Source organism: Scyliorhinus canicula, chromosome 6 (assembly GCF_902713615.1).
Source record: "Scyliorhinus canicula chromosome 6, sScyCan1.1, whole genome shotgun sequence".
Lineage (NCBI taxonomy): Eukaryota > Metazoa > Chordata > Chondrichthyes > Carcharhiniformes > Scyliorhinidae > Scyliorhinus > Scyliorhinus canicula.
The window spans coordinates 26,349,815-26,376,654 of NC_052151.1; the positions used below are offsets into that span (position 1 = coordinate 26,349,815).

At 44.7% G+C, this 26,840-nt stretch overlaps 2 protein-coding genes across 5 annotated transcripts in view; one reads left to right on the forward strand and one right to left on the reverse strand.

The window, feature by feature from the left end:
• Nucleotides 1-9,108: 9,108 nt before the first annotated feature.
• The window catches only part of mrpl33 (mitochondrial ribosomal protein L33), a 35,586-nt gene continuing 17,854 nt past the window's right edge, over nucleotides 9,109-26,840 (forward strand). The window contains exons 1-2 of the mRNA XM_038799064.1: nucleotides 9,109-9,232; nucleotides 26,108-26,126. Of these exons, the coding sequence (XP_038654992.1) occupies nucleotides 9,211-9,232; nucleotides 26,108-26,126 (41 nt within the window). The 5' untranslated portion in view covers nucleotides 9,109-9,210. The remainder of the gene's footprint in view (nucleotides 9,233-26,107; nucleotides 26,127-26,840) is intronic.
• The window catches only part of rbks (ribokinase), a 235,241-nt gene continuing 222,948 nt past the window's right edge, over nucleotides 14,548-26,840 (reverse strand). For 2 of the 4 annotated variants that reach the window (XR_005460906.1, XR_005460905.1), the window contains exons 9-10: nucleotides 25,052-25,143; nucleotides 14,548-14,942 (exon numbers count right to left, since the gene is read on the reverse strand). The gene's annotated coding sequence lies outside the window, so the exon portion shown is untranslated. The remainder of the gene's footprint in view (nucleotides 14,943-25,051; nucleotides 25,144-26,840) is intronic. The other 2 variants (XR_005460904.1, XM_038799063.1) reach the window with 1 other exon arrangement.

Consider the following 26,840-nt stretch of genomic DNA (forward strand, 5'->3'; position numbering starts at 1 on the left):
CATTACTGAAGCCATGTGATAAGACAAAAACCTTTCTTAAAGGGACACTTGCATGACACTTCACCAAGAAAGGGCAGTCTCCTGAACATTGACCGGATACTTGATCTTGCTTCAATTTTCGAAAGACCAGGTTTTCTGGCTGGTCTTTCTTGCGTCACCAACATTTACAACCTTTTGAAGCGATGCTTCCTATTCCGTCTCCGTGTGTTTTTTTGCATATCAGCCTTATTGCTGATGCTTGTGTCTTCACTGTCATGGGTGCTACCCGGTCGACCAACCGTGCCCTCAACTCTTCTTCTCTTCCCCTTTCTTCTCATTTGAATAAGCCGCTCTCTGTGTCTCCTTTTCTCTTAGGCTTTGGTAGCATCTTCATTTGGTGCAGTTTTCGTAACTGTTCTACCAGTGCGCCGACACTCATGCCTCTGCTTTGTTTTAATGGTCTTCATGGTCCCTTTTCTTTCCAGTCGCTGTGGCGTCCTGTGCATCCTATAATTTGTGGTCCATCAGAAGAGAAAAAATCTGACTCATCAAGCTGGGACTTCCCTGTGTATGTCTTGATCAATGCTTCATTTGTGAAATACACATTTGGCTTGAACGTAAACTCCAGAATAAAACTCATTGGTTGCTCTGGACCTGAAGATTTCCCCTCTAAGTCTCGCAAATGCTTGAAGATGGGTTCATCGTGCTCCTGTATCATGTCACTGAGCAAATCCACATTCTTGAAGACTGTCAACCAGAACACTGGAATTCCCTTTGGCTCCTCCATCTCTTCTTCTGGTTTATCTTCCTCCACTTTAACTTTTGCTTGTATCGCATTGGATAACTGCGTCATTATATTTAGTTGCCAGTCGCAATTATCCGCCATCACAGCGCTGTCTGGAATTTACAGCCGCACAACTAGGTTCAGGGCCTCACACGCGTCTGCTCCTATGATGGACTCGCGTTCCGTGTCCACAATGGAAAATCGTACGATATGACTTCTGTTGTGTACTCGTGCTTCAAGCTCACATGCTCCCAACTTCGCAATCTCATTACCTTTGTAGTCTTTCAGTAGTTTTGTTTGATTGATGACTTTCGGTTTGAATCGCAGCCTGTTCAAATTGGACAAACTGAGAACGTTGGCTGTCACTCCAGTGTCGAACTTGCATCTGATCAATGTGGCATTCAGCATCAATGGAAGTTGTTTTGTTATGCTCTTGATGTAGCATAAGCTGCTTCCTTGATGTGCACTCTGACAAAGGAAGGTTCAGACTTGGAGATAGCTTTAACACATTTATTAAACTGTTAACAATTCTCCTACTTGGATTCGATTCTCCTGTTAATCCTCCTGCTATCGCTACTCAGATTATCTAACCAGTCTGCTACAATCCACGTGGTGGGTGTGATGTGTTTCAATCAACCCTGTGTACTCACTAAGTTTCTCCACTGGAAAGAGGCTGAGCAAGTGTGCTGTGTCCTTTTATATGGGTTGGTATAATGCCCTCCTGTGGTAGTGTCACCTCTGTGTGTATTGTGAATGCCCATTGGTCGTGTCCTATCTTATTGGCCTATTGGTTGAATATCTGTGTGTCATGTCTCTGGTGCTCCCTCTAGTATCTAGCTAATCTACGTGTATTTAAATTAACCCCTTGTGTATTTACAGTGATGCATATCACCACAGACTTGTCCATCTGTCTTCAATGGTGCCAGCATTACCATCACTATTGCTGAAACTGGTCAGTAAGAATTCTTCGCTCTGCATATTCGGACTCATCGTGTCCTTAGTCGAACTCAGATCAATGAAAAACAGGTCTTCAATAGACAGCTCATCAATCGCGTTGACTGATCCTGATTGGTTCACTGCTGGGCGCAAAAAGCATTGCTTTGCAAAGTGATTTGTTCTGCCACATTTGGTACACACCTTCCCAAATGCTGCATATTGCCATGGCCCATGTCGATTGCCACATCGCTGGCATAAAATGGCAGGTCCGGTTGGTTGCTAAAAATGGCCAGCCCCACTGAGACCACGTTTTTTTATTCAACTGCATCACAGTGCTGATGGAGCTGGGAGTGAGTGGGAGAGAGCTAGGAGTGAGTGGGAGAGAGCTGGGAGTGAGTGGGAGAGTGTGGGAGAGAGTTTGGTATGAGTAGGCGAGTGAGGGAGAGAGCTGGGAATGAGTGGGCAAGTGAGGGAGAGAGCTGGGAGTGAGTGGGCGTGAATGAAAGTCAGTGGGAGTGAATGGGAGTTAGTGGGAGTGAGTGGGAGAGAGCTGGGAGTGAGTGGGAGAGAGTGGGAAAGAGCTGGAAGTGAGTGGAAGAGAGCTGGGAGTGGGTGAGAGAGAGTGGGGGAGAGTGGGGAGTGGGTGGGAGAGAGTTGGGAGAGCTGGGAGTGAGTGGGTGAGTGTGGGAGGGTGCACTGTGAGATTAAATCAACAAAAAAAATTACAAATCATCATGTGGGTAATTGTTGCTCAGAGAATACGGATTTGAGGAACACAGATGTGAGGAACACAGATGTGAGGAACGCGGATGTGAGGAACACGGATGTGAGGAACATAGATGTGAGGAACACAGATGTGAGGAACACAGATGTGAGGAATGCGGATGTGAGGAACACGGATGTGAGGAACACAGATGTGAGGCACATGGATGTGAAGAACAAAGATGTGAGGAGCACAGATGTGAGTAACATGGACGTGAGGAACACAGATGTGAGGAACACGGATGTGAGGAACACAGATGTGAGAAACATGGATGTGAGGAACACGGATGTGAGGAACATGGATGTGAGTAACACAGATGTGAGGAACACGGATGTGAGAAACATGGATGTGAGGAACATGGATGTGCTCAAAACAGGTGTGAGGAACATGAATGTGAGGAACACAGATATGAGGAACACAGATGCGAGGAACATGGATGTGAGAAACAAGGATGTGAGGGACACGGATGTGAGGAACATGGATGTGAGGAACGTGGATGTGAGGAACATGGTTGTGAGGAACACTGATGTGAGGAACACTGATGTGAGGAACACAGATGTGAGGAACATAGATGTGAGAAACCCGGATGTGAGGAACACAGGTGTGAGGAACACTGATGTGAGGAACACAGATGTGAGAAACCCGGATGTGAGGAACACAGATGTGAGGAACATGGATGTGAGGAACATGGGTGTGAGGAACACTGATGTGAAGAACATGGATGTGAGGTACACAGATGTCAGGAACATAGATGTGAGGTATACAGATGTCAGGAACATAGATGTGAGGTATACAGATGTGAGGAACATGGGTGTGAAAAACACAGATGTGAGGAACATGGATGTGAGGAACATGGATGTGAGGAACACAGATGTGAGGAACATGGATCTGAGGAACACAAATGTGAGGAACATGGAGGTGAGGAACGTGGATGCGAAGAACAGGGGTGTGAGGAACATAGATATGAGGAACATGGTTGTGATGAACACAGATGTGAGGAACACGGATTTGAGGAACACAGATGTGAGGAACACAGATGTGAGGAACATGGATGTGAGGAACACGGATGTGAGGAACATGGATGTGAGTAACACAGATGTGAGGAACACGGATGTGAGAAACATGGATGTGAGGAACATGGATGTGCTCAAAACAGGTGTGAGGAACATGAATGTGAGGAACATGGATGTGAGGAACACAGATGTGAGGAACATGGATGTGAGGAACACAAATGTGAGGAACATGGAGGTGAGGAACGTGGATGCGAAGAACAGGGTGTGAGGAACATAGATATGAGGAACATGGTTGTGATGAACATAGATGTGAGGAACACAGATTTTAGGAACACAGATGTGAGGAACACGGATGCGAGGAACACAGATGTGAGGAACACAGATGTGAGGAACATGGATGTGAGGAACACAGATGTGAGCAACAGGGATGTGAGGAACACAAATGTGAGGAACACGGATGTGAGGAACACAGATGTGAGGAACACAGATGTGAGGAACACAGATGTGAGCAACAGGGATGTGAGGAACACAAACGTGAGGAACACGGATGTGAGGAACACAGATGTGAGGAACACAGATGTGAGGGACATGGATGTGAGGAATACAGATGTGAGGAACATGGCTGTGAGAAACATGGATGTGAGGAGCATGGATGTGAGGAACATGGATGTGAGGAACACGTAGCTAAAGGAGTTCGGAGAACGCGTCGCAGACTGGAGCGTCACAAAATATTGATTAACTTAAGTGAGGCTTAGGGGACAGAAGGTTAGTGTTATGACAGATGGTAAGTACCTGGCTGCCCAAATCCGAAAGGGAGACCTGAACAAGCTATCACAATGATTTGCAATTTGTACTTGATGGGAAGGAATATGAAGTCAGAAGAAACAATTTCAAACCACTAGTGAACAATTTAAAACTCAATTTAAATATTTATTACATTGTTTTTCAGTCACAAGATTACTTACACAATTACCAGGTGGAGGCGAGCTCTTGTAGGGCGTCGGGGTTGCGGGCGCTGGCACCTGCGGCGCTCCTGATGGCCCCATGAAAGGACTCGGTGAGTCCGGTGGTGGTGGCCAGTTTGAAGATTTGGAGGCAGTTTAGGCAGTGCTTTAAGCTGGGGGCCAGGTCAGGGGGGATGCCGAAAAGGGGGACCGTGGGTTCGAGTTGGGGAGGATGGGCGCTAGGTTTCGGGGATGGGACAAGAGGGGGATTAGGGAAATGAAGGATTTGTTCCTGGGAAGGGGCAATTCGCAAGCTTAGAAGATTTGGATGAGAAGTATGATTTGGTGCAGGGGGGAGGGTTTAGATAGATGCAGGTGCGGCACTTTGCAAGGAAGGTTTTTCCAACCTTCCCGATAGCGCCGGCTTCCTCGTTGCTGGAGGAGGTGCTATCAACGGGAGGGGGTTAGAAAAGGGGGTCATTCGGCGATCTACGGGAGGATCCTGGAGGAGGATACGGTGTCCATGGAGGGGATTAAGGCAAAAATGGGAGGAAGAGCTGGGGGTGGGGGTTGGCGGGGGTGGTGGAAGATGGGCTGTGGTGTGAGGTGCTGCAGAGGGTGAATGCCTCGGCTTTGTGTGTGAGGTTGGGGCTGATACAGCTGAAGGTATTGTTCAGGATGTACCTCACATAATCAAGAATGAGCCGACTATTCAAGACTGTGAGCGATGTGGGAGGGGCCCCGCGAACCATGTTTAGGTCCTTCTCATAGCTGGAAAGGTTTTGGAGAACAGTGTTCAGTACAATCTCGGGGTCTTGCATGTGGATGTGGAGCCTGGGTCCCTAGAAGCCATATTCGGGGTGTCGGACTTGCCCAAGCTGCAGGCAGGTGCAGAGGCAGATGTCCTAGACTTCGCCAGCTATCGGGCCCCCAATATCACTAATTGCAAAAGAACTTATGTGCCTTTCTAATGACTGGATAATTTCATTAAATATAATTAAGCATGCAGACCTTTGATGTGATTAGTTAATTATTCTCATCATACTATGCATGATGTAACCTTAATAGATAATAATGATTGGACACAGATAACGAGTATCAAATGATTGGTATCAGCTAATTTCTTGTAACCGAACCTCAAAGTATATCTGTCAGTACCATTCTTGAATCTGTGCTCTCTGGCGTCCGAATTTGGAATTCCAATAGCCCCTTCTACAGCTTGTGATAAAGATCTCCAAGAGTCTTCATCTAGTCTCTTGTGAGTGGAAGAGTGAAGTACATTAAGGTCAAATAAGCTTCACTTTTCTCCGCAACAATGTTCAATGCAGAGGTGACATACAGCCCGCCGGGAGCAGCCCATCATCTGCCGAGATGGACAAATGCCTACTACTGCTACATTATTCATCCTGATGGTGCCACGTGTGTGTTAAGTGTTTCCAGCTGTTTGAGTTCAGGAGTTGTGAGCATGAGGGGCAGTTGGGGTCACTGCAGAACTTAAGGAAGGATAAGAGTTTCCTGCATCATACAGTCCAGGTGGTCACCCTGTACGCGGGCAGAGGTCAGAATAGTAAACAGATTCGGAAGAGGCAGGAATCTTTGGTGTGTGTGTGACGTTGTCAAATTGGTACTTGGCATCAGAGCCTACAGGGCCTGATGACACCTTGAAGGAATGAGGTTCAGGCCATAGGAAAGGGGCTGCACAGGAGGGAACAGCGAAGAATAGAAATCCAGTTGATACAGGCGAATACATAGTTAGGAGGACAGTTATTTCAATAACTGTCTTTGTGAGTCCCACGAGATATACTGTCTTCCTGGTGCCAGGGTAAAGGACATCACAGAAAGGATGCAGAATATTCTGCCAGCAGTGAGCTGGAAGTTGGGAGACACATTGGTACAAACAACTGAGCGGGCAGGCATTAAGGTCCCATGGCGTGATTTGCAGAAGCCAGGGAGGAAGCTAAAAAGGACCTCAAAGATAGTAACCTCTGAACTATGCATACATGTAGTGAAAATAGAAATAGGAAGATAGGGAGGATCAATGTGTAGTTTGAAACATGACATAGGAAGGTGGCTTCAGATTCCTGGGGTGTCAGGGCCAGTTCTGGGGCCAGAGACACCTATTTAAAAGGGATGGGTTGCACTTCAAAGGAGTAGAACCAGTTTCATTGCAAGGTAGTTCAGTGTGGTTGGGAAGAATTCAAACTAAATAGGCGGGGGGGGGTTGGGCACACGCATATCAAAGTAGAAAAGAGGAACAAGGTGCATAAAGTGAGTGTTGGATGTACCAGAGAAGGAAGCAGCACCATATCTGATAGGACTAGACTAAGGACTATGGGGAACAGGTTTAGAATGCTTGAATGCAAATGCACAAAGTGTAATGAATGCTCACTAAGAAAAATGAAGAGGTGGGGTGGCAGTATTTATTAGGTTAGACATTGTAGTGTTGGAAAGAGAGGATATTCTTGAGGGGGCAAGAACTGTGCATGCATTTGATGTCTGCAGAGTGCAATCACTACAAAAATGTAATTTCCTTAGTGAGTTGACTACTTCTTGTTGAAAACATTCCTTCCATCATTCGGAATATGCCCTGTCAGGCTGCTTCCCAACCCGGCCCAATTTATTGAGCAATCACAGGTCAGCTTGGGATCATTTGTCTGCTGATTTGGACATGCACAGCCATTAATAGTTAGGGCATGCATCCAGAGATGAGCCAGGGACATTGGCCCAGATTTTCTGGCGTTCATATCGTTGGAAATTAGTCGCAAGTTGCCTTCAGGATCCCCACTGCCGCATCAACCTCGTAAGAAGTCTTACAACACCAAGTTAAAGTCCAACAGGTTTGTTTCAAACATGAGCTTTCGGAGCGCAGCTCCTTCCTCAGGTGAATGGAGAGGTATGTTCCAGAAACATTTATATAGACAAAGTCAGAGATGCTGGACAATGCTTGGAATGCGAGCATTTGCAGGTAATCAAATCATTACAGATCCAGGGAGAGGGATAATCACAGGTTAAAGAGGTGTGAATTGTCTCAAGCCAGAACAGTTGGTAGGATTTTGCAAGTCCAGGCCAGATGGTGGGGGGTGGATGTAATGTGACATGAATTCAAGATCCCGGTTGAGGCCGCACTCATGCGTGCGGAACTTAGCTATAAGTTTTTGCTCGGCAATTCTGCGTTGTCGCGTGTCCTGAAGACCGCCTTGGAGAACGCTTACCCGGGGATCAGAGGCTGAATGCCCGTGACTGCTGAAGTGTTCCCCGACTGGAAGGGAACATTCCTGCCTGGTGATTGTCGCACGATGCCTGTTCATTCGTTGTCGCCGTGTCTGCATGGTCTCGCCAATATACCACGCTTCAGGACATCCTTTCCTGCAGCGTAAGAGGTAGACTACATTGGTCGAGTCGCACGAGTATGTGCCGCGTACCTGGTGGGTGGTGTTACGTGTAATGGTGGTATCCAAGTTGATGATCTGGCATGTCTTACAGAGATTGCCCTGGCAGGGTTGTGTGGTGTTGTGGTCGCTGTTCTGAAGGCTGGGTAATTTGCTGCAAACAATGGTTTGTTTGAGGTTGCGTGGTTGTTTGAAGGCCAGTAGTGGGGGTGTGGGGATGACCTTGGCAAGATGTTCATCTTCATTGATGATGTGTTGAAGGCTGCGAAGAAGATGTCGTAGTTTCTCCGCCCCGGGAAAGTAATCGATGAGTCGAGCGCCATATCCCCTAGCTAAGTTCCGCACGCATGAGTGCGGCCTCAACCGGGATCTTGGATTCATGTCGCATTACATTCACCCCCCACCATCTGGCCTGGACTTGCAAAATCCTACCAACTATTCTGGCTTGAGACAATTCACACCTCTTTAACCTGTGATTATCCCTCTCCCTGGATCTGTAATGATTTGATTACCTGCAAATGCTCGCATTCCAAGCATTGTCCAGCATCTCTGACTTTGTCTACATAATTGTTTCTGGAACATACCTCTCCATTCACCTGAAGAAGGAGCTGCGCTCCGAAAGCTCGTGTTTGAAACAAACCTGTTGGACTTTAACCTAGTGTTGTAAGACTTCTTACTGTGCTCATCCCAGTCCAACGCCGGCATCTCCACACCATCAACCTCAAACCTAATTATCCTCCAATCAGACCAGCCCAGCCTGCTTCCCCCTCCCCCACACTGTTTGGGGACATGTCCTGGGACTGGATGCAGGGGTGCTCAAGTGCCTTTAGGAGCTCAGGGCATCTCCAAGTGCTTTACAAAGGGTTGGTACCTTCAATTCAGGGATAATGGAAATTCAGGATCCCCACTGCCCCATCAACCTCGAACCTAATTATCCTCCAATCAGCCCAGCCTGCTCCCCCCCCCCCCCCCCCCCTGTTTGGGGACATGTCCTGGGACTGGATGCAGGGGTGCTCAAGTGCCTGTAGGAGCTCAGAGCATCTCCTTCACTCCAGGGATAATGGAAATTTTAAATGAAAACAGAAAAAGCTGGAAAATCTCAGCAAATGGGGCAGAAACAGGCGTTTAATGTTTCAGCTCCAATGTGAATCTTCAGTGTTGCTCCTTCCACAGCTGCTGGCAGAATGGGAATTTTCAGATTTAAATTAACTTTGGACGTCTGGTCAATGAAGAATAAAAGCAATGAAAAACAATTGATGTCAACACCCTGTGCAGGCATTGACAGACAAAAGATAAATAACTAAACTACACTTGAACCCTTTACCCCCCCACCCCGGCGGCCCGGAAGTAGTTGCAGGCTGTGACCCGGAGGTGTTCCCCTTGGTCTCCAGGCAGAGGGAGGATGTTGCTGACAACAGTGAACCGTGAGTTTATCCCAGCGGAGGGACTGGGGCACCCAGTACTCCCGCTCTCATCGTTTAGCCCGGCTCTGCGGCCTGAGCAAGCTGCAAATGGCCCCAGTCTGGGGGCTGGGCTCAGGATATTTCAATCACTCGCACATTTCAACATGTTCATCCTTTCAGCAGCGCGGGAGGGGAGAGAATGAGTTTTAACAAGTAAAATACAAACATTCCAGCCTATGTTTTAATCTGGGAATGATTACAGACTGGAATCTAATCGAGGGGTTCAGATGGTATACATATAGAATAATGGATACCTGGGACTGATTACAGACTGGAATCTAATCGAGGGGTTCAGATGGTTTATATATAGAATAATGGATATCTGGGAGTGATTACAGACTGGAATCTAATCGAGGGGTTCAGATGGTTTATATATAGAATAATGGATACCTGGGAGTGATTACAGAATGGAATCTAATCGAGGGGTTCAGATGGTTTATATATAGAATAATGGAAAGCTGGGAGTGATTACAGACTGGAATCTAATCGAGGGGTTCAGATGGTTTATATATAGAATAATGGAAAGCTGGGAGTGATTACAGACTGGAATCTAATTGAGGGGTTCAGATGGTTTATATATGAATAATGGAAAGCTGGGAGTGATTACAGACTGGAATCTAATCGAGGGGTTCAGATGGTTTATATATAGAATAATGGATACCTGGCAGTGATTACAGACTGGAATCTAATCGAGGGGTTCAGATGGTTTATATTACAGACTGGAATCTAATCGAGGGGTTCAGATGGTTTATATATAGAATAATGGATACCTGGGAGTGATTACAGACTGGAATCTAATCGAGGGGTTCAGATGGTTTATATATAGAATAATGGATACCTGGGACTGATTACAGACTGGAATCTAATCGAGGGGTTCAGATGGTTTATATATAGAATATTGGATACCTGGGAGTGATTACAGACTGGAATCTAATCGAGGGGTTCAGATGGTTTATATATAGAATAATGGATACCAGGGCGTGATTACAGACTGGAATCTAATTCTGAGATTTAGATTGGAGTAAAGGAATATGTAGTATAACAAATTCCTGATAATGAGTACGTGGTTAGAGTTTAACTGAAGGTATGTTATGGAATAACATATCTGTCAATTATTGCAGGATTGCTTTGAAATTTGGGCTAAGGTGTGAAAGATGTTTGGATAACAACTTGTGAGGAAAGCTTGAGCAAGGGTGGCATGGTGGTTAGTACTGTTGCTAAGTTTGCAGATGATACAAAGATGTGTAGAGAGGCAGGTAGTATTGAGGAAGTAGGTGAGCTGCAGAAGGCCTTGGACAGGCTAGGAGATTGGGCAAAGAAGTGGCAGATGGAATACAATGTGGAAAAGTGTGAGGTTATGCACGTTGGTAGGAAAATGGAGGCATAGATTATTTTCTAAGTGGGAAAAGACTTGGAAAAGCAGAAGCACAAAGGGACTTAGGAATCCTAGTTCAAGATTCTCTTACAGTTAATGTGCAGGTTCACTCGGCAATTAGGAAGGAAAATGCAATGTTAGCATTCATGTCAAGAGGGCTAGATTACAAGAGCTGGGATGTACTTCTGAGTCTACAAGTCTCTCGTCACACTCCATTTGGAGTATTGTGAGCAGTATGGCCCCCTTTCTAAGGAAGGATGTGCTGGCCTTGGAAAGGGTCCAGAGGAGGTTCACAAGAATGATCCCTGGAATGAAAAACTTGTCATATTGAGGAGCGGTTGAGGACTCTGGGTCTGTAATCGTTGGAGTTTCGAAGGATGAGGGGGGATCTTATTGAAACTTACAGGATACTGAGAGACCTGGATAGAGTGAACGTGGAGAGGATGTTTCCACCAATAGGAGAAACTAGTACCCAAGGACACAACTGAGATGAGGAGGAATGTCTTCAACCGGGGTGGTGAACCTGAGGAACTCATTGCCGCAGAAGGCTGTGGAGGCCAAGTTACTGAGTTTCTTTAAGACAGAGGTAGATAGGTTCTTGATAAGGGGATCAGGGGTTAAGGGGAGAAGACAGGGGAATGAGGATGAGAATGCTTCACAATTGAATCAGCTATGATTGAATGGCAAAGCAGACTCGATGGGCCGAGTGGCCTAATTCTGCTCCTATATCTTATGGTCACAGCACCAGGGACCTGTGTTTGATTCCGGCCTTGGGTGACTGTGTGGAGTTTGCACATTCTCCCTGTGTCTGCGTGGGTTTCCTCCAGATGATCTGGTTTCCTCCCACAGTCCAAAGATGTGCAGGTTAGGTGGACTGCCCATGCTAACTTGCCCCTAAGTATCCAAAAGGTTAGGTGGTGTTACTGGGTTACGTGGATAGGGTGAGGGCGTAGGCTTAGGTAGGGTGCTCTTTCAGAGGGTTGGTGCAGTCGATGGGCCGAATGTCCTCTTTCTGCACTGCAGGGATTCTATGATTCTTCTATGAGGTTATGATCCTATCTATATGGCTTAGCAATGTGAAATTATTACCATACATCTGTCTGAGGAGTTTATTTGTAAGGAAGGCTTTAATTTTCTTTTCAGCTTATTTATTGTGGTAGTGCCGAATAGCCAATAAACTGGAAATCATGGATTCCTGTTGTGACATTTGTGCTTTGTCTTGGGATTTGTCTAATTGTGAGATCTGAGTTTCTGTCCCAGTGCTCAGAGATAGCTCTGAGCTACATAAATGATCTGGATGGTGTCATATGAATTAAATTGGAGAGTGAGGTGCTGGAGTACACACATACAAATGTATGAATTAGGAACAGGAATAGGCCACTCAGCCCCTTGAGTCTGCTCTGCCATTCAATAAGATCATGGCTGATCTGATTGGAACGTCAACCCCGCGTTCCTGCCCAGCCCTGATATCCTTTCACCCCTTGTTAATCAAGAATGTATCCAGCTCTGCCTTAAAAATAGTCAAAGTCCTCTGCTTCCACTGCCTTTTTGAGGAAGAGATTTCCAAAGACTCATGACCCTCTGAGAGGAAAATAATTCTCACCTCTGTCTTAAATGAGCGATCCCTTAATTTTAAACAGTGACCCCTAGTTCTAGAGTCTGACAAAACCAGTAAGGATTCATAGAAGGACGCAGTGAAAGTGGAAATTGGGCAGTGGAATTGAATACAATGAAGGACACGGTCTTGACCTGTTTCAAGGAAGAAATATGGGACAGAATGAATGGTGTTGAAGCAGCTGGGAAGGAGCATAAGAAAGATGTGGGAGTGATGGTCGACTGAGTATTCAGTTATTGTAAAGCTACCATTAACCAGTAGACAGAATGCTGGTTCAGTGGAGTCTCGGCCAGAGGTTGTCATTCCGGAAACTAGTGGTGCACTGGTGAGGCTATACCTTGAATACGTTCACTTCTATTCACGCAACTGTAAGGTAAAGAACCAATATCGAGCAATGTGCAGTCTGATCCCTAATACAGAGCCTGATTTAGAGATGGATAGGTGAAAGAGAAAAGGTAGTTTCTGAGTTCAATCAACCACAACTGAAGGACAAACTGGTAAACAGGAAAGCTCAGGACTGGTGTTAAACTGATCAGAAGGATCAACAGCTTGTTTTAATCCAGCGGTAACTGGGAATTCTCTTCCAGGACCGGAAGTAGAGCAAATTCTATAGGGAGTATAGTATTCATGGAATAAAAAACAAAAAGTGCTGGGAAAACTCAGCAGGTTGAGTGGCATCTGTGGAGAGAGAAATATCAAATGTTTTGTGTCCATTATGACTCCTCTTCAGAAGTTTGAAGTTCGTAGTTTTGTTTAAACTTTTACCTGCTCTGCACCCCTATTCTTCCTATTGATTTTTAAAGTAACCCAGGACTCTAATAAATTATCTAGATTGATACTTCAGTACTGAGTGAGTGCTGTATTGTCAGAGGTGTCAGCTTTCAGATGAGACCAGTCCTGGGGCGGCATGGTGGCACAGTGTTTAGCACAGCTGCCTCACAGTGCCAGGGACTCAGGTTCAAATCCGGCCTTGGGTGACTGTGTGGAGTTTGCACTTTCTCCCCGTGTCTGCGTGGGTTTCCTTCAGGTGCTCCAGTTTCCTCCCACAGTCCAAAGGTGTGCAGGTTAGGTGGATTGGTCATGACAAATTGCCCCTTAGTGCCCAAAATGTTAGGTGGGGTTACTGGGTTACAAGGATAGGGTGGAGGCGTAACCTTAAGTAGAGTGCTCTTTCCAAGAGCCGGTTCAAAGCCGATGGTCCGAATGGCCTCCTGCTGCACTGTAAATTCTATGATTCTATGAAATCTGCCTGTCCAGGCGATGTGGAAAAACCCAGAGCACTTTGAAGAGGAGTAGGAGTGTTGATCTGCTCTTTTAGCCAATATTCATCCTTCCAATACTGCTTAATCTGACCATTTGTTTCATTCGCTGTTCGTGGGAACTCGCGACAGTGACTACACTTGAAAATAAATTCATTGGATGCAGTGTTTTGGGACCTGGGGACACGGCAGGTGCCATATGAATGCAAGTCCATTCATTCTTGCTGATGAGTACTTGATGGTTGAGATCAACCAGGTTGAGATATTTTACAGCAGGAATCACAGAGGAAACTTTGGATTTTGGCTGTGGCGTATTTTAGAGACGTGACTGAGGGCACGCCAAAAATACTGGTGCCCCAGTCGTTGTAATGATTGGTGCACGTCTAATGAGAAAACATCACAAACGCAGGCAAATCTGCAGCTAAGCTGTTCTGAATTTCCCTACTATCCTTAGCGATTTGGAAAATAAGATTTTACTGAAACATAAGCAAACATTAAATATGCTTTGCATTATCTCTCAATTGGCTCGATGACATCAGATTCTTTTTTTAACCATTTTTTGGAAACAAAATCCGAAACCAATTTTTCAGGGAATACAGCTTTTAAATGGTCTTATTCATGTGTGTCTTGTGGGAATTATATCCCTCCTGCTATCTGTTTGCAATTGGGGTCCAAAGTTGCAAGTTAAAATGGTTGTGTAAAACAAAGCTGGCCCACGTAGAATGAGTCCTTCCAAGTGCTGAGGCTGGGATGTGGATATATGATATTTCTCCATCTAATCCTGTTCCCGGCACTCCATTCTCATTCCCAGCTCGTCAATGTTGTGCCAAAAGCCACAAACAGCTGCTGGTAGTGGTGGGGTTAGCTGAGAGCCAAGTTAAGAATGGCTGTTTTTTTTCACAAGGTTTTGGGAGTTTGTGTGTTATAAAATGAAGGCAGCGGCGCAACCAGAATCTTCAAAGCATTTGTAAATGGGAGAAATTAGATATTTATTGGGAACACTTGAGGATAAAGATGAAAAGAAAGATGCTGGAAACTTTGAAATATTTTATTTCTACACGGAATGTGGAACGTCGCTGGCTAGGGCAGCATTTATTGCCCATCCCTTGAGAAGTGGGTGGCGAACACTGCAGTCCATGTGGTGTATGTACACCCACAGTGCTCTTTGAAGGGGAGTTCCAGGATTTTGACCCAGAGACAATGAAGGAACAGCGGTGTAGTTCCCAGTCAGGATGATTTGTGGTTTGGAGAGGAACCTTCAAGCTGTGAAGACTGGAAATATTTTCTAGGTGTTCGGTCCAAATAGTCTGTGTTATTAATTATCTTCCACAGAGGTTCTTATCCCTCATCCCTGGTTTCCCCAACTTCCTCCTGTATCCTCTTCTCTTCGATCACCAATCTCTGGCATAGGTTCGTTAATATCTGAAAGAGAGCGATTGATATTTAGGGCATAACCCTTCACTGCAATGCAAAAACAACTTGTCTTTATATAATGCCTTTCTCGTGGTAACTCTTCTGAAGCGTCAATTAATCTTGCTCTCCAAGATGCTGCCTTGCCTTTCTCGCTTTTCCTGCTTTTACCTTTAGGAATAGAATATTTTAGGACTCCGCCTTGGGTGTGCTGTATTTAAATGGGGATTAAATGTAGCACGTCCTCTACCCCAAGGTACTTAAAGGGACATCATTATACATTCAGCAAACATTTTGATTAAGGGGAGCCTCACGGCAGTAGTCAGAGATGAAATAACCGAGGGATCATCCAGCGAGGCTTTGTGGGTGGAATTAAGGAATAAAAAGGGGATGGTGACCTTATTGGGGTTGTACTATAGGCCCCCAAATAGTCAACGGGAATTAGAAGAACCAATATGCAGGGAGATTGGGGAGACTTGCAGGAGTAATAGGGTCGTCATAGTCGGGGATTTTAATTTTCCTAACATAGACCGGGACTACCATAGTGTTAAGGGCTTAGATGAGGTGGAATTTGTTAAGTGTGTTTCGGAAAGTTTCCTCGGGCAGTATGTGGGAAGGGCAAAGCTTGACCTACTCTTAGGAAATAGGGCAGGGCAAGTGACTGAGGTGACGGTGAGGGACCACTTTGGGACCAGTGACGATAGTTCTATTAATTTTAAAATAGTTTTGGAAAGGGACAAAACTGGTTCACAGGTGCAAGTTCTAAATTGGGGCAAGGCAAATTTTGATGGAATTAGGCAGGAGCTTACAAGGGCAAATGGATCTCCGGCAGGTGGGAGACCTTTAAAAGTGAAATAGCTAGAGTTCAGGGTCTACTTGTTCCTTTTTAGGGTCAAGGGCAAGGTTGGGAGGAGTAGGGAACCCTGAATGACAAAGCATTTAAATTTTGGCCAGGAAAAAGAAGGAGGCATGGCTCGGGTATAAGCAGCTGGAATCAAGGATTCCCTGAAGGTACACAAGGGATACAAGATTACACTCAAGAAGCAAAAAGGGGGCAGGAGATAGCTTTGGCTGAGAGGATTAAGGTGAATCCAAAGGGATTCTTTAAATATATTAAAGGAAATAGAATAACTTGAGAGAGAATAGGACCCCTCAAAGTCGAAAGTGGACACATATGTGTGGAACCGCAGGAGATGGGCGAAGTTCTCAATGAATATTTCTCCTCTGTGTGGAGAAAGACATGAGAACTTGGGAACCTGGGAAAGTTAGTGGCGATATATCGGGGACAGTTTGCATTACAGTAGAGGAGGTGATGGACGTATTAAAATGTATGAAGGTAGATAAATCTCCTGGCCTTGACCAGCTATATCCAAGAACACTACGTGAGGCTAGAGAAGAAATTGTGGAAGCCCTGGCTGAGATATCTGCATCATCGTTAGTCATGGATGAGGTACCAGAAGACTGGAGGGTAGCAAATATGCTCTTATTTAAGAAGTGCTGCAAAGAAAAGCCTAGGAATTATAGACCGGTAAGCCTAACATCTGTGGTGGGTAAGTTATCTGAGAGGATTCTGAGGGATAAGGTATACAGGCATTTGGAAAGACAGGGTTTGATTAGGAGTAGTCAGTAGGGCTTTGTGCATGGGAGATCATGCCATACATATTTATTACAGTTCTTTGATGAAGTGACCAGGAAGGTAGACAAAGTCTACATGGACTTCAGTAAGGCCTTTGATAAAGTTCCACATGGTAAGCTGCTCTGGACGGTTAGATCACATGGAATCCTGGCAGAGCTGGCAAATTGGATATACAATTGATTTGATGGTAGGAAGCAGAGGGTAATAGTGGAAGGATGCTTGTCGGATTGGAGGCCTGTGACTAGTGGTGTGCCTCGGGTCAGTGCTGGGCCCATTGCTGTTTGTTATCTATATCAACAATTTGGATGAGAATGTACAAGACATGATCAGTAAGTTTGCCGATGACAGTAAAATAGGTGGTATTGTAGACAGTGAGGAAGGTTATCAAAAATTGCAGCAGGATCTGATCAGCTGGGGAAGTGGGACGAGAAATTGCAAATGGAGTTCATAATAATCATCTTTATTCGTGTCACAAGTAGGATTACTTTAACACTGCAATGAAGTTACTGTGAAAATCCCCTAGTCGCCACACTCCGGCTCCTGTTCGGGTACACGAAGGGAGAATTCAGAATGTCCAATTCACCTAACAAGCACGTCTTTCAGGACTTGTGGGAGGAAACCGGAGCACGTTCACCTAACAAGTACATCTTTCGGGACAAGTGGGAGGAAACCGGAGCACTCGGAGAAAACCCATGCAGACACGGGGTGATCGTACAGAGTCCGCACCGATAGTGACCCAAGCTGGGAATCGAACCCGGGTCCCTGCCGCTGTGAAGCAACAGTGCTAACACTGTACTACTGTGCCGCCCATACAGATAAGTGTGAAGTGTTGCATTTTGGAAAGTCAAATCAAGGTAGGACTTTCACGGTGAATGATAGGACCTTAGGGAGTATCGTGAAACAGAGGGACCTTGGAGTTCAGGTGCATGGTTCTCTAAAGGTGGAGTCACAGATAGATGGGGCAGTGAAGAAAGATTTTGGCATGCTGGCATTCATCAGTCAGGGCACTGAGTATAGAGGTTGGGAAGTTATGTTGCAGTTGTACAGGACGTTGGTGAGGTCGCACCTCGAGTATTGTGTTCAGTTTTGGTCGCCTGCTATAGGAAAGATGTTATTAATTTGGAGAGAATGCAGAAGAGATTTACAAGGACGTTGCCAGGGATCAAGGGACTGAGTTATAGGGAGAGATTGGACAGGCAAGGACTTTTTTCTTTGTAGCTTAGGAGACTGAGGGGTGATCTTATAGAGGTGTATATGATCATGAGGCATGGATAGGGTGAACGCACTCAGAATCTTTTTCTCAGGGTTGGGGAATCGAGAACTAGATTTAACTAGGTTTACCTTGAGAGTCAAGAATTAATGGGAACCTGAGGAGCAATGTTTTACACCGAGGATGGTACGTATGTGGAATGAGCTGCCGGAGGAAGTGGTTGATGCAGGGACATTGACAACATTTAAAAGGCATTTGGACAGATACATGGATAGGAAAGGTTCAGAGGGATATGGGCCAAATGCAGGCACATTGGGTTAGCTTAGATGGGCTTTTTGGTTGGCATGGACCAGTTTGGGCTGAAGGGCCTGTCTCCGTGACGTCGATTCTATGATTGAGATATGTATTCATGGTAATATATATAAAATAACAGTGATGCTGAGACAGGGAATTGGGGCACTTTCCTACTTCAAGTGTCCATTTTATATACACCACTGGATAGATTTGGAACAATTAGAGTAAAGCTCCTTCCTGCCACTGTTCCAATATTGTTGCTTCAGAAGGTTGACCCTTACAGTGGAGGTGTCCAAGCTTTCTGTGATAAAGACCAGTGCAAGTGCTTAGCATGGAGGCCTTGGGGACTCGTATAATGCTGAAACTTTGTTCCCGTTAAACTGCTTGCATTACAGTTTACTGATATTTACCAATCTGGTGCCATGACGTAAAGTTTATTCACACTTACAAAATTCATCCAGGATTAAGCAGTGAATATCAAATCAAAGTGCAAATGTTGCTCGAGTTATCTGGGTTTTGGGCCTGAAGATTGAACCCCCCAGCCATACTACAGTATACGAGGGGAAATTTATTTCTCAGCACTGACCGTCCTTCTGCCTGGAGATGGACAATTTGATGTCTCAATGAGCCTTAACTGTGCTGCAAGCTGATAACCAATGGGGAATTGGTTAAGATTGCTGAAGCTCATTTTGCAGAGGACATGGAAAATCACTCGACGAAAGAGATGCTTTGATCCACCAGCTTGGACTTGAAACCAGTTCAGTCCAAAAACTGAGAGAACTGTCCACTAACCCACTGAATCACTCATTTCACCCAGACTATCAGGGAGAAATGTGGGAAGTACATGTTTGCTAACAAAATACTCCTCCCTGTCCACAATCCTTTTTAAAAAAAGGAAAACACAAAATGATATAAAATGTTGTGATTCTAACATCTTCATCCGGCAATGTCACTCCAGGAGAGGAGATGCTTGTTGCATTTAAACAGTTTGCAATTTTAGGTTGCAGTTTTTCCACTGATATCCTCCCGAATAGATCGGCTGAAACCCAGATGCCGTATCTATACCATTCAAGCACAAGTATGTACGTGCCTGCCTAAGGCCAAGAACTGAGGCAGAAACCAAACCGAGAGGTGATTTACTTTGATAGCAAAACAAATTTAAAGAAATGGTTCCACTTAACTGAAGAGGCCTCCTGATTCACTGGATCTTTCTGTGTGATTATGAAGCAGGTAGCTTTTGACATGCTTCAGAGACTGTACCTGTTGTGTTAGCACTCTGTGCTCGTCAAGGCTGAACTCAGCCAGAGGGGCTGCTGTTAGTTTGAGTGACGCACATGCTGCTTGTTTAACCTGCAAATGGAGTTCCTGAGGACTGAGCCTGTTGTGTTTCCTTTGCATTTGTGAAAATCTATGTATGCATCAATAGTAATGTTAATGCTGTTTGCAATATGATTTTACATGGGAAATGTAAATTCATAGCACTGCACGCATCGTATTTTGCAAAACAACATTTAAAAAAAAAAATTTTGAGGTGTAAATCTTGGCATTTCTGCTAAGAAACACGCAGTGATTTTAAAAAAAAGTATAAATTTAGAGTACCCAGGTATTTTTTTTCGAATTAAGGGGCAATTTAGCATGGCCAATTCACCTACCCTGCACAGGGGCTGTTTAGCACAGGGCTAAATCGCTGGCTTTGAAAGCAGACCAAGCAGGCCAGCAGCACGGTTCGATTCCCGTAACAGCCTCCCCGGACAGGCGCCGGAATGTGGCGACTAGGGGCTTTTCACAGTAACTTCATTGAAGCCTACTCGTGACAATAAGCGATTTTCATTTCATTTCATTTCACTTCATTTGTTTGGGCACCGTAAGAAGTCTTACAACACCAGGTTAAAGTCCAACACGTAAAATCCAACATTTATTTGGGTTGTGGGGGTGAGACACTGAGAAAATGTTCAAACTCCTACGGACAGTGACCCAGGCCTTGATCGAACCCGGGGTCTTCAGCGTCGTGAGGTAGCAGTGCTAACCACTGCGCCAACATGCTGCCCTAGAAATAGCCAGTGATTGCCAATTGCCTCCCCATATAACAGGGCACTTTGCGGAGAACCAATGGCTGATACAGGGCAGTTTGCTTCCCTCCTATCCCAGTGGAGAGGGAATCGGCTGCAAATATTGACACTTGTGGTGACCTATTGTCACCTGCCTTCAGGATCGTACTGCTGTTGTTGCAGAATTGCATAGGAACAGGAGGTAGCCATTCAACACCTTGACCCTGTTCTGCCATTTAATCAGATCCTATTTGATCTGCACATCAGCTCCATTTGCCTGCCTTTGCCCTTGGTGGTAAGGTAGCACATTGGTTAGCAATGTTGCTTCACAGAGCCAGGGTCCCAGGTTCAATTCCAGCTTGGGTCACTGTCTGTGCGGAGTCTGCATGTTCTCCCCGTGTCTGTGTGGGTTTCCTCTGGGTGCTCCGGTTTCCTCCCACAAGTCCCGAAAGACGTGCTGTTGGTAATTAGGACATTCTGAATTCTCCCTCTGTGTACCCGAACAGACGTTGGAATGTAGCTACTAGGGGCTTTCACAGTAACTTCATTGCAGTGTTAATGTAAGTCTATTTGTGACAATAAAGATTATTATATTACTATCATTACCAAATCAAAATCTGTCCATCTCACTCTTGAAAATGTCAACTGCCCCAGCAGCCAGATGGAGGAAGAATTCCAATTTCCATTTCCTTTTGAGTGAGAAGTGCTTCTTTATTTGACTCCTAAATGACCTAGTTCTAATTTAAGATTGTGTCCACTTGTCCTGGGGAGGAACAGAAGAAATAACTTCTCTGTATTTACTCTAATGAATTATTTTACCACTTTACACACGTGGTCCTGAATTTTCAGGCTGTTCTCGTTGCCGGGATTTTCCTGGAAACCCGTGACGGGGGGGTGTATCGAACAAAAAACCCCATTGACAGTAGCGGGATCCAGACAATGGCAGGAAACACACTGCAGGGAGAGCAGTAAATCCGCCCATGTTTTTTAAGTTATACAGCAAGAGATGATATGTTATTAAGTCAACAAACATAGCAAGAATATAAGCTCTAGGACTTTTTAAAATACTTTGCTGAGACTGCATAATGCACCCGGTCCCAGAATGGGCAGATGTATTTACTCCTGTCAATCTCCAGTTGCAAGATGTGATTTGAGCCACTTGATAATAAATGGTAGGGGAGACTGGAGGAAGTGGGGGTGGGGGGGGGGGGGGGGGGGTCCACTCAAGGCCTTCTCTCACATAATGTATATTCCAATACAGACACGAAGGAGTTGGTGGATGAGGCTTGTCAGTGATGTGAGACCTCAGGAGTGGCAAGGCCCTCCACAATGTTAAGGTCAAGGGATGGATATGGGTGGCAAAGTTCATGCAGACAGTGAAACTAATTGAGGGAGACAGAGGTCAAGGGCAAGAGGAATTTGGCTGAAGGTTGAAATCGTGGAGGATGAGCCATCATTTTTTGGAAAGACATGTATCTAACCAAATGATTACCATTCAGCTTTTGTGGCTCAAACAAATATTCAGCCAACGGAAACTGAAAACAGTGGCTAGTAACTTGCAGGATAGTTGCATAGAACTGACACTTTTGAGAAAAGTCTGATCCACAGATAGTATTGCTCTAGCGGGTGGACAAGGCAGTGTTTATTGCCCTGAATTGCTCGGCATGTGTTAAGAATCATCTGTGTAGTGTGGGACTGGAGTCACATCTCAGTCAGACCAGGTCCGGTTGCCGAAGGATATAAGTGAACCAATTAGGTTTTTATGACAATCTGGGAAGCTTTCACAGTTCTTTTTCTCTGGTGCTGACCCACACATGACCAGATTTATTTCATTCAGTTTTAGCTTGCCATGGTGGGATGTCAACTCAACAATCGCTCAGGTTAATCAGCCCATAAAATCATCTCACGGCTACCATAACCAATTGTCCTAGCTGTACAACACCTTTTCAGTGGTTGTAATGACCATGTGTATGTTTGTGAGGGTATGAATCTTGCTAGGTTCAGACCACCACCTACCAGTAGCTGAGGCTAGAGGATGAGTCACTCCCATAGGCTGTACTTGAGTATCTAATTGGCTCATTTGGCAGCATTTTGACCTCTTTGCCGGAAAGTTGAAGGTTCCAGGTCCACTCAAGGCCTTCTCTCACATAATGTATATTCCAATACAGACATGAAGGAGTTGGTGGATGAGGCTTGTCAGTGATGTGAGACCTCAGGAGTGGCAAGGCCCTCCACAATGTTAAGGTCAAGGGATGGATATGGGTGGCAAAGTTCATACAGACAGTGAAACTAATTGAGGGAGACAGAGGTCAAGGGCGAGAGGAATTTGGCTGAAGGTTGAAATCGTGGAGGATGAGCCATCATTTTTTGGAAAGACGTGTATCTAACCAAATGATTACCATTCAGCTTTTGTGGCTCAAACAAATATTCAGCCAACGGAAACTGAAAACAGTGGCTGGTAACTTGCTGGATAGTTGCAGCCAAAGACACAGTTTTGCTGGGATTCCTCCCCATACAATACTTGGAAATTTGGTGAATGCATTAGCAAGATGGAAACATTTAAAATGCAATTCAAGCAATTTGATCCCTGGGTGCGATTCTCCCAAAAAATGACTGAGTGTTATTTGGGGCAGGAATGTGGGGTGATTTCCAGTTTTCATACTGAACTTCAGAACAGGCAAATGGAAATAAAAGTACTTCCTTACCCCATCTGTATCTGACATTCTTCCAGCAGTCAACAAGGCCCATAGACAGCCCAGTCTCGGGCCTTTAGCAGTGCTGCTGCTGAGCTGGCTTAAGCAGGCAGAAATGTTTAACATAAAGACAAAAGCAAAATACTATCGATGCTGGATCTCCAAAATCAAAACCAATACAGCTGGAAAAATCCAGCAAGTCACGTAGCATCTGTTGTGAGAAACAGTTATTTCAGATCAAGTGACCCTTCATCAGAACTTGTGGCTGAGTTCTGATGAAGGGCCGTCAACCTAAAATGTTAACTCCAACGTTTTTCGCTCTTAAACATTACAAAAAATTGATCCCTGATTTTATTTCTCCATGTGGATATGGCAGTATTTATTATATTTACAAAACTCACGCGGAAGAAAAGATGACAGTTCAGTTATGGTGCGTCAGTGCCACGTGCTTTAGCTTCACACTAACTCGCACTAATCTGGAGTGCAAATCAAGTGACAAAATTCAAAAGAACACTATAATATGGTTACAGTGCACCCTTATTGAAATTAAGACTAATTTTATTGCCTCTCCCTCTAATTGTTTCTGAGGATTTCCATGGAACCCAGTACACATTCTGAAGGTGGTTTTATGCAAGCACACGTACTGGTGGTGACTTTGAACACGTGCACACGTACTGTTATGGGCCAGGGTTTAGAGAGCCCGAAAGTGTGTCATGGAGTTCAGCTGACCCACAACTTATTAATAGATTGTGGTATGGGGACCACACGGCTCACTATACAGGTGTGGTGCAGCAGAAATGGAAAAGTATTATTTAAAGCAAAATAATGTTTATTCTATGAACTCAAGTTAACCTTTTTAAAATATAGTGAACATTTCAGCAACCATCAATTCAAATACAACCCCCAAAGAATACAACACTACGTAATCCTTAAGCTGTCCTTTTAACATACATAAGACTTAAAAAATAACTTTTAACAGAAGCCCATCAGGTTAAAGTAACTACTGAAAGCAGTTATTAGTTTTAAATCACCAAAGGATCGATTTACAGTTTTTAGATTACAGAGAGAGAGACTAATACCCTTTCTGGCTGTGACTGCAGCTATCCAGCTCTGAAAACGAAACTAAAACGCACCCTGCAGCAAACGGCCTAAAATCCCAAAAGTAAAAAGCAGACAGACCGCCCAACTCCACCCACCCTCTGACATCACTGATAAACACCCATTTCTTAAAGGTACATTTCTTAAACACCCATTTCTTAAAGGTACTCTCACATGATAGTACTGAAAGTAGTTTTCGACACAAGCACATGTACTGGTGGTGACTTTAAACACATGTAGACATAGGGGGCTGGTTTAGCACAGGGCTACATCGTTGGCTTTGAAAGCAGACCAAGGCAGGCCAGCAGCACAGTTCAATTCCTGTACCAGCCTCCCCGAACAGGTGCCGGAATGTGGTGACTAGGGGCTTCTCACAGTTACTTCATTTGAAGCCTACTTGAAAATGAAAAATGAAATGAAAATCGCTTATTGTCACGAGTAGGCTTCAATGAAGTTACTGTGAAAAGCCCCTAGTCGCCACATTCCGGTGCCTGTCCGGGGAGGCTGATACGGGAATCGAACCGTGCTACTGGCCTGCTTGAAAAGCCAGCGATTTAGCTCAGTGAGCTAAACCAGCCCCTATCGCTTATTGTCACGAGTAGGCTTCAATTGAAGTTACCGTGAAAAGCCCCTAGTCGCCACATTCCGCCGCCTGTTCGGGGAGGCTGTTACAGGAATCGAACCGTGCTGCTGGCTTGCTTTGGTCTGCTGTCAAAGCCAGCGATTTAGCCCAGGGAGCTACACAGCCCCTGATTGAGTTAAACAGCCCCTGATAAGCAGCCACTTGTGACAGTAAGTGATTTTCATTTTACATACTGAAGGTATCTTTCAACAGAAGCACACGTACTGGTGGTGACTTTCAACACAAGCACACATACCTTACACTTCTGCATACATACATACCAGTTACTAAATGAGGCTTTAAATAAGTACAGGTACTGATGCAGCTTTATACACACAACACGTGTATTGAAGATGGCTTTGCACAAGCACAATCCACTGGGAAATCCCTGGAATCTAAGGAATTTTGGAAGATTACAATCAGTGTATTCTCTGCCGCCACCTCCCTTTAATACCCTAGGATGTAGGCCATCAGGATCAGGGCACCTGTCAGCCTTTAATCCCATTAGTTTTTCTCGTACCTTTTCTCTAGTGATTGTGATTGTTTTAAGTTCCTCCTTCACTTTTGCTCCCTGCGTTTCTTATGTTCTTGGGATGGTCTTTGCATCGTCTACTGTGAAGACAGATACAAAATATTTGTTCAAAGTCTCTGCCATTTCCTTGTTTCCTGTTATTAATTCCCCAATCTTGCCCTCTAAGTGACCAACGCTCACTTTCGCTACACTTTTCCTTTTTATATACGTGTAGAAACTTTTACTGTCTGTTTTTATATTTCTTGCTATTTTTCTCCCTCTTTTTATATATGAGTCATCCTTTTATCTTTGCGAGAACAGGTAGACCCAACAATGGAACATTCTCCCAGTGATACACTGAGGAATGGTCCAGATTCAATTCTATCCTGGAACAGGGCTAGAAACAATAGTCTTTGACTTCGAGGCAAGTGTGCTACCAGCTGAGCCAAATTGATACATGTTTAAGTAGTAATAAGTTCAGGCATTTGTCATCTTTATCTTTTCAGGATAACCAGCATGGGAAGTATATTCTGATCGCGCAGACACCGCTCTCGGCCCGCTGCTCTGTCTGCGGCACGCTTGGCCTTGCTGCTCTGCCTGCAGTGCTTTCAGCACAAGGTTCAAGTGTATCGTAAGAGCTCTCCTGCTCTAAGACTCTGTTCCTATCACTAGGTGATGCTAATATTCTGTGTTAAGTGCACTAGTGCTCATGGCAGCACCAATCCTTTCATTTTATTCCAGTTTTTTGAGTGTCTTTCAAGCCAGAGGGCGACTGTAACAAATTGTTTGCAAAGGAATGGTCTAATTTGTGATTAATTTCATGAGTCAAAAATATACCAGGGAATTGTGTGAATTCTCATTGATGCTTTAAAAATACAGTGAATTTTCCTGAGGTGTCCTGGTAGTAGGTTTATGGGGTGGGGCATATTGGATTTCGGAAATGGCTATTTTATTATGTTACTGATTTGTTTAAATTATAATGCAGCACTCTGAAGCTGAGTACATATAAGTGAACTAATGTTCTTTTTTCCTTTTTTTAAAATTGAACCTGCTGGATCATCACAGTTGCCAAGAGCAAATCAAAGTAAGTCAATACTTGTATTAATTATTACTATCGGTATGCCCCACATGCTGCAAAAACACTAAGCTTTCTTTGCCTCAGTTTTTATCAAGGAGGAGACAATTTGTTTGGCAACTGGAAAGGGAACTAGAGGGTGTTGTGGAGGTGAGCTGCAGCACCCTTCACATTGCTACCAGGTGGCTGCTGAACAGCCGTGCCAGCTTAAGGTACATACAAAACGTACAAATTAGAAGCAGGACGTAGCAGCAAGGTGGGTAGAAACCTTCCAGAAATCACTGAGAAATGCCTGGGGACTGGAGAAAGACTGCTGTTATCCCTACATCCAAATAAAGAGAGCAAATGTGACTCAGGTCAGTGAGTTTGACATCCATCATGGGGAAACATAGAAAATAGAAGCAGGAGGCCATTTGGCCCTTCGAGCTTGCGCTGCCCTTCATTATGATCATGACTGATCATCAAGTTCAATATTTTGATCCACCCCCCTATCTCTTGATCCCTTTAGCCCCAAGAGCTACATCTAATTCTTTCTTGAAATTATACAATGTTTTGGCCAGGTTTTTAGCGTATATTTTGTTTGCTATCCTCATAAATGATCTGTTGCTCTGAGTCACAAGCATAATGGTTTAAGTAGCAAAGTATACAAATCCGATGAAGGCAGAAAGTTCCAAAGCTGAACAGGTTAAACTCGCGCAGGATTTGAATATATTTGGGAATTGG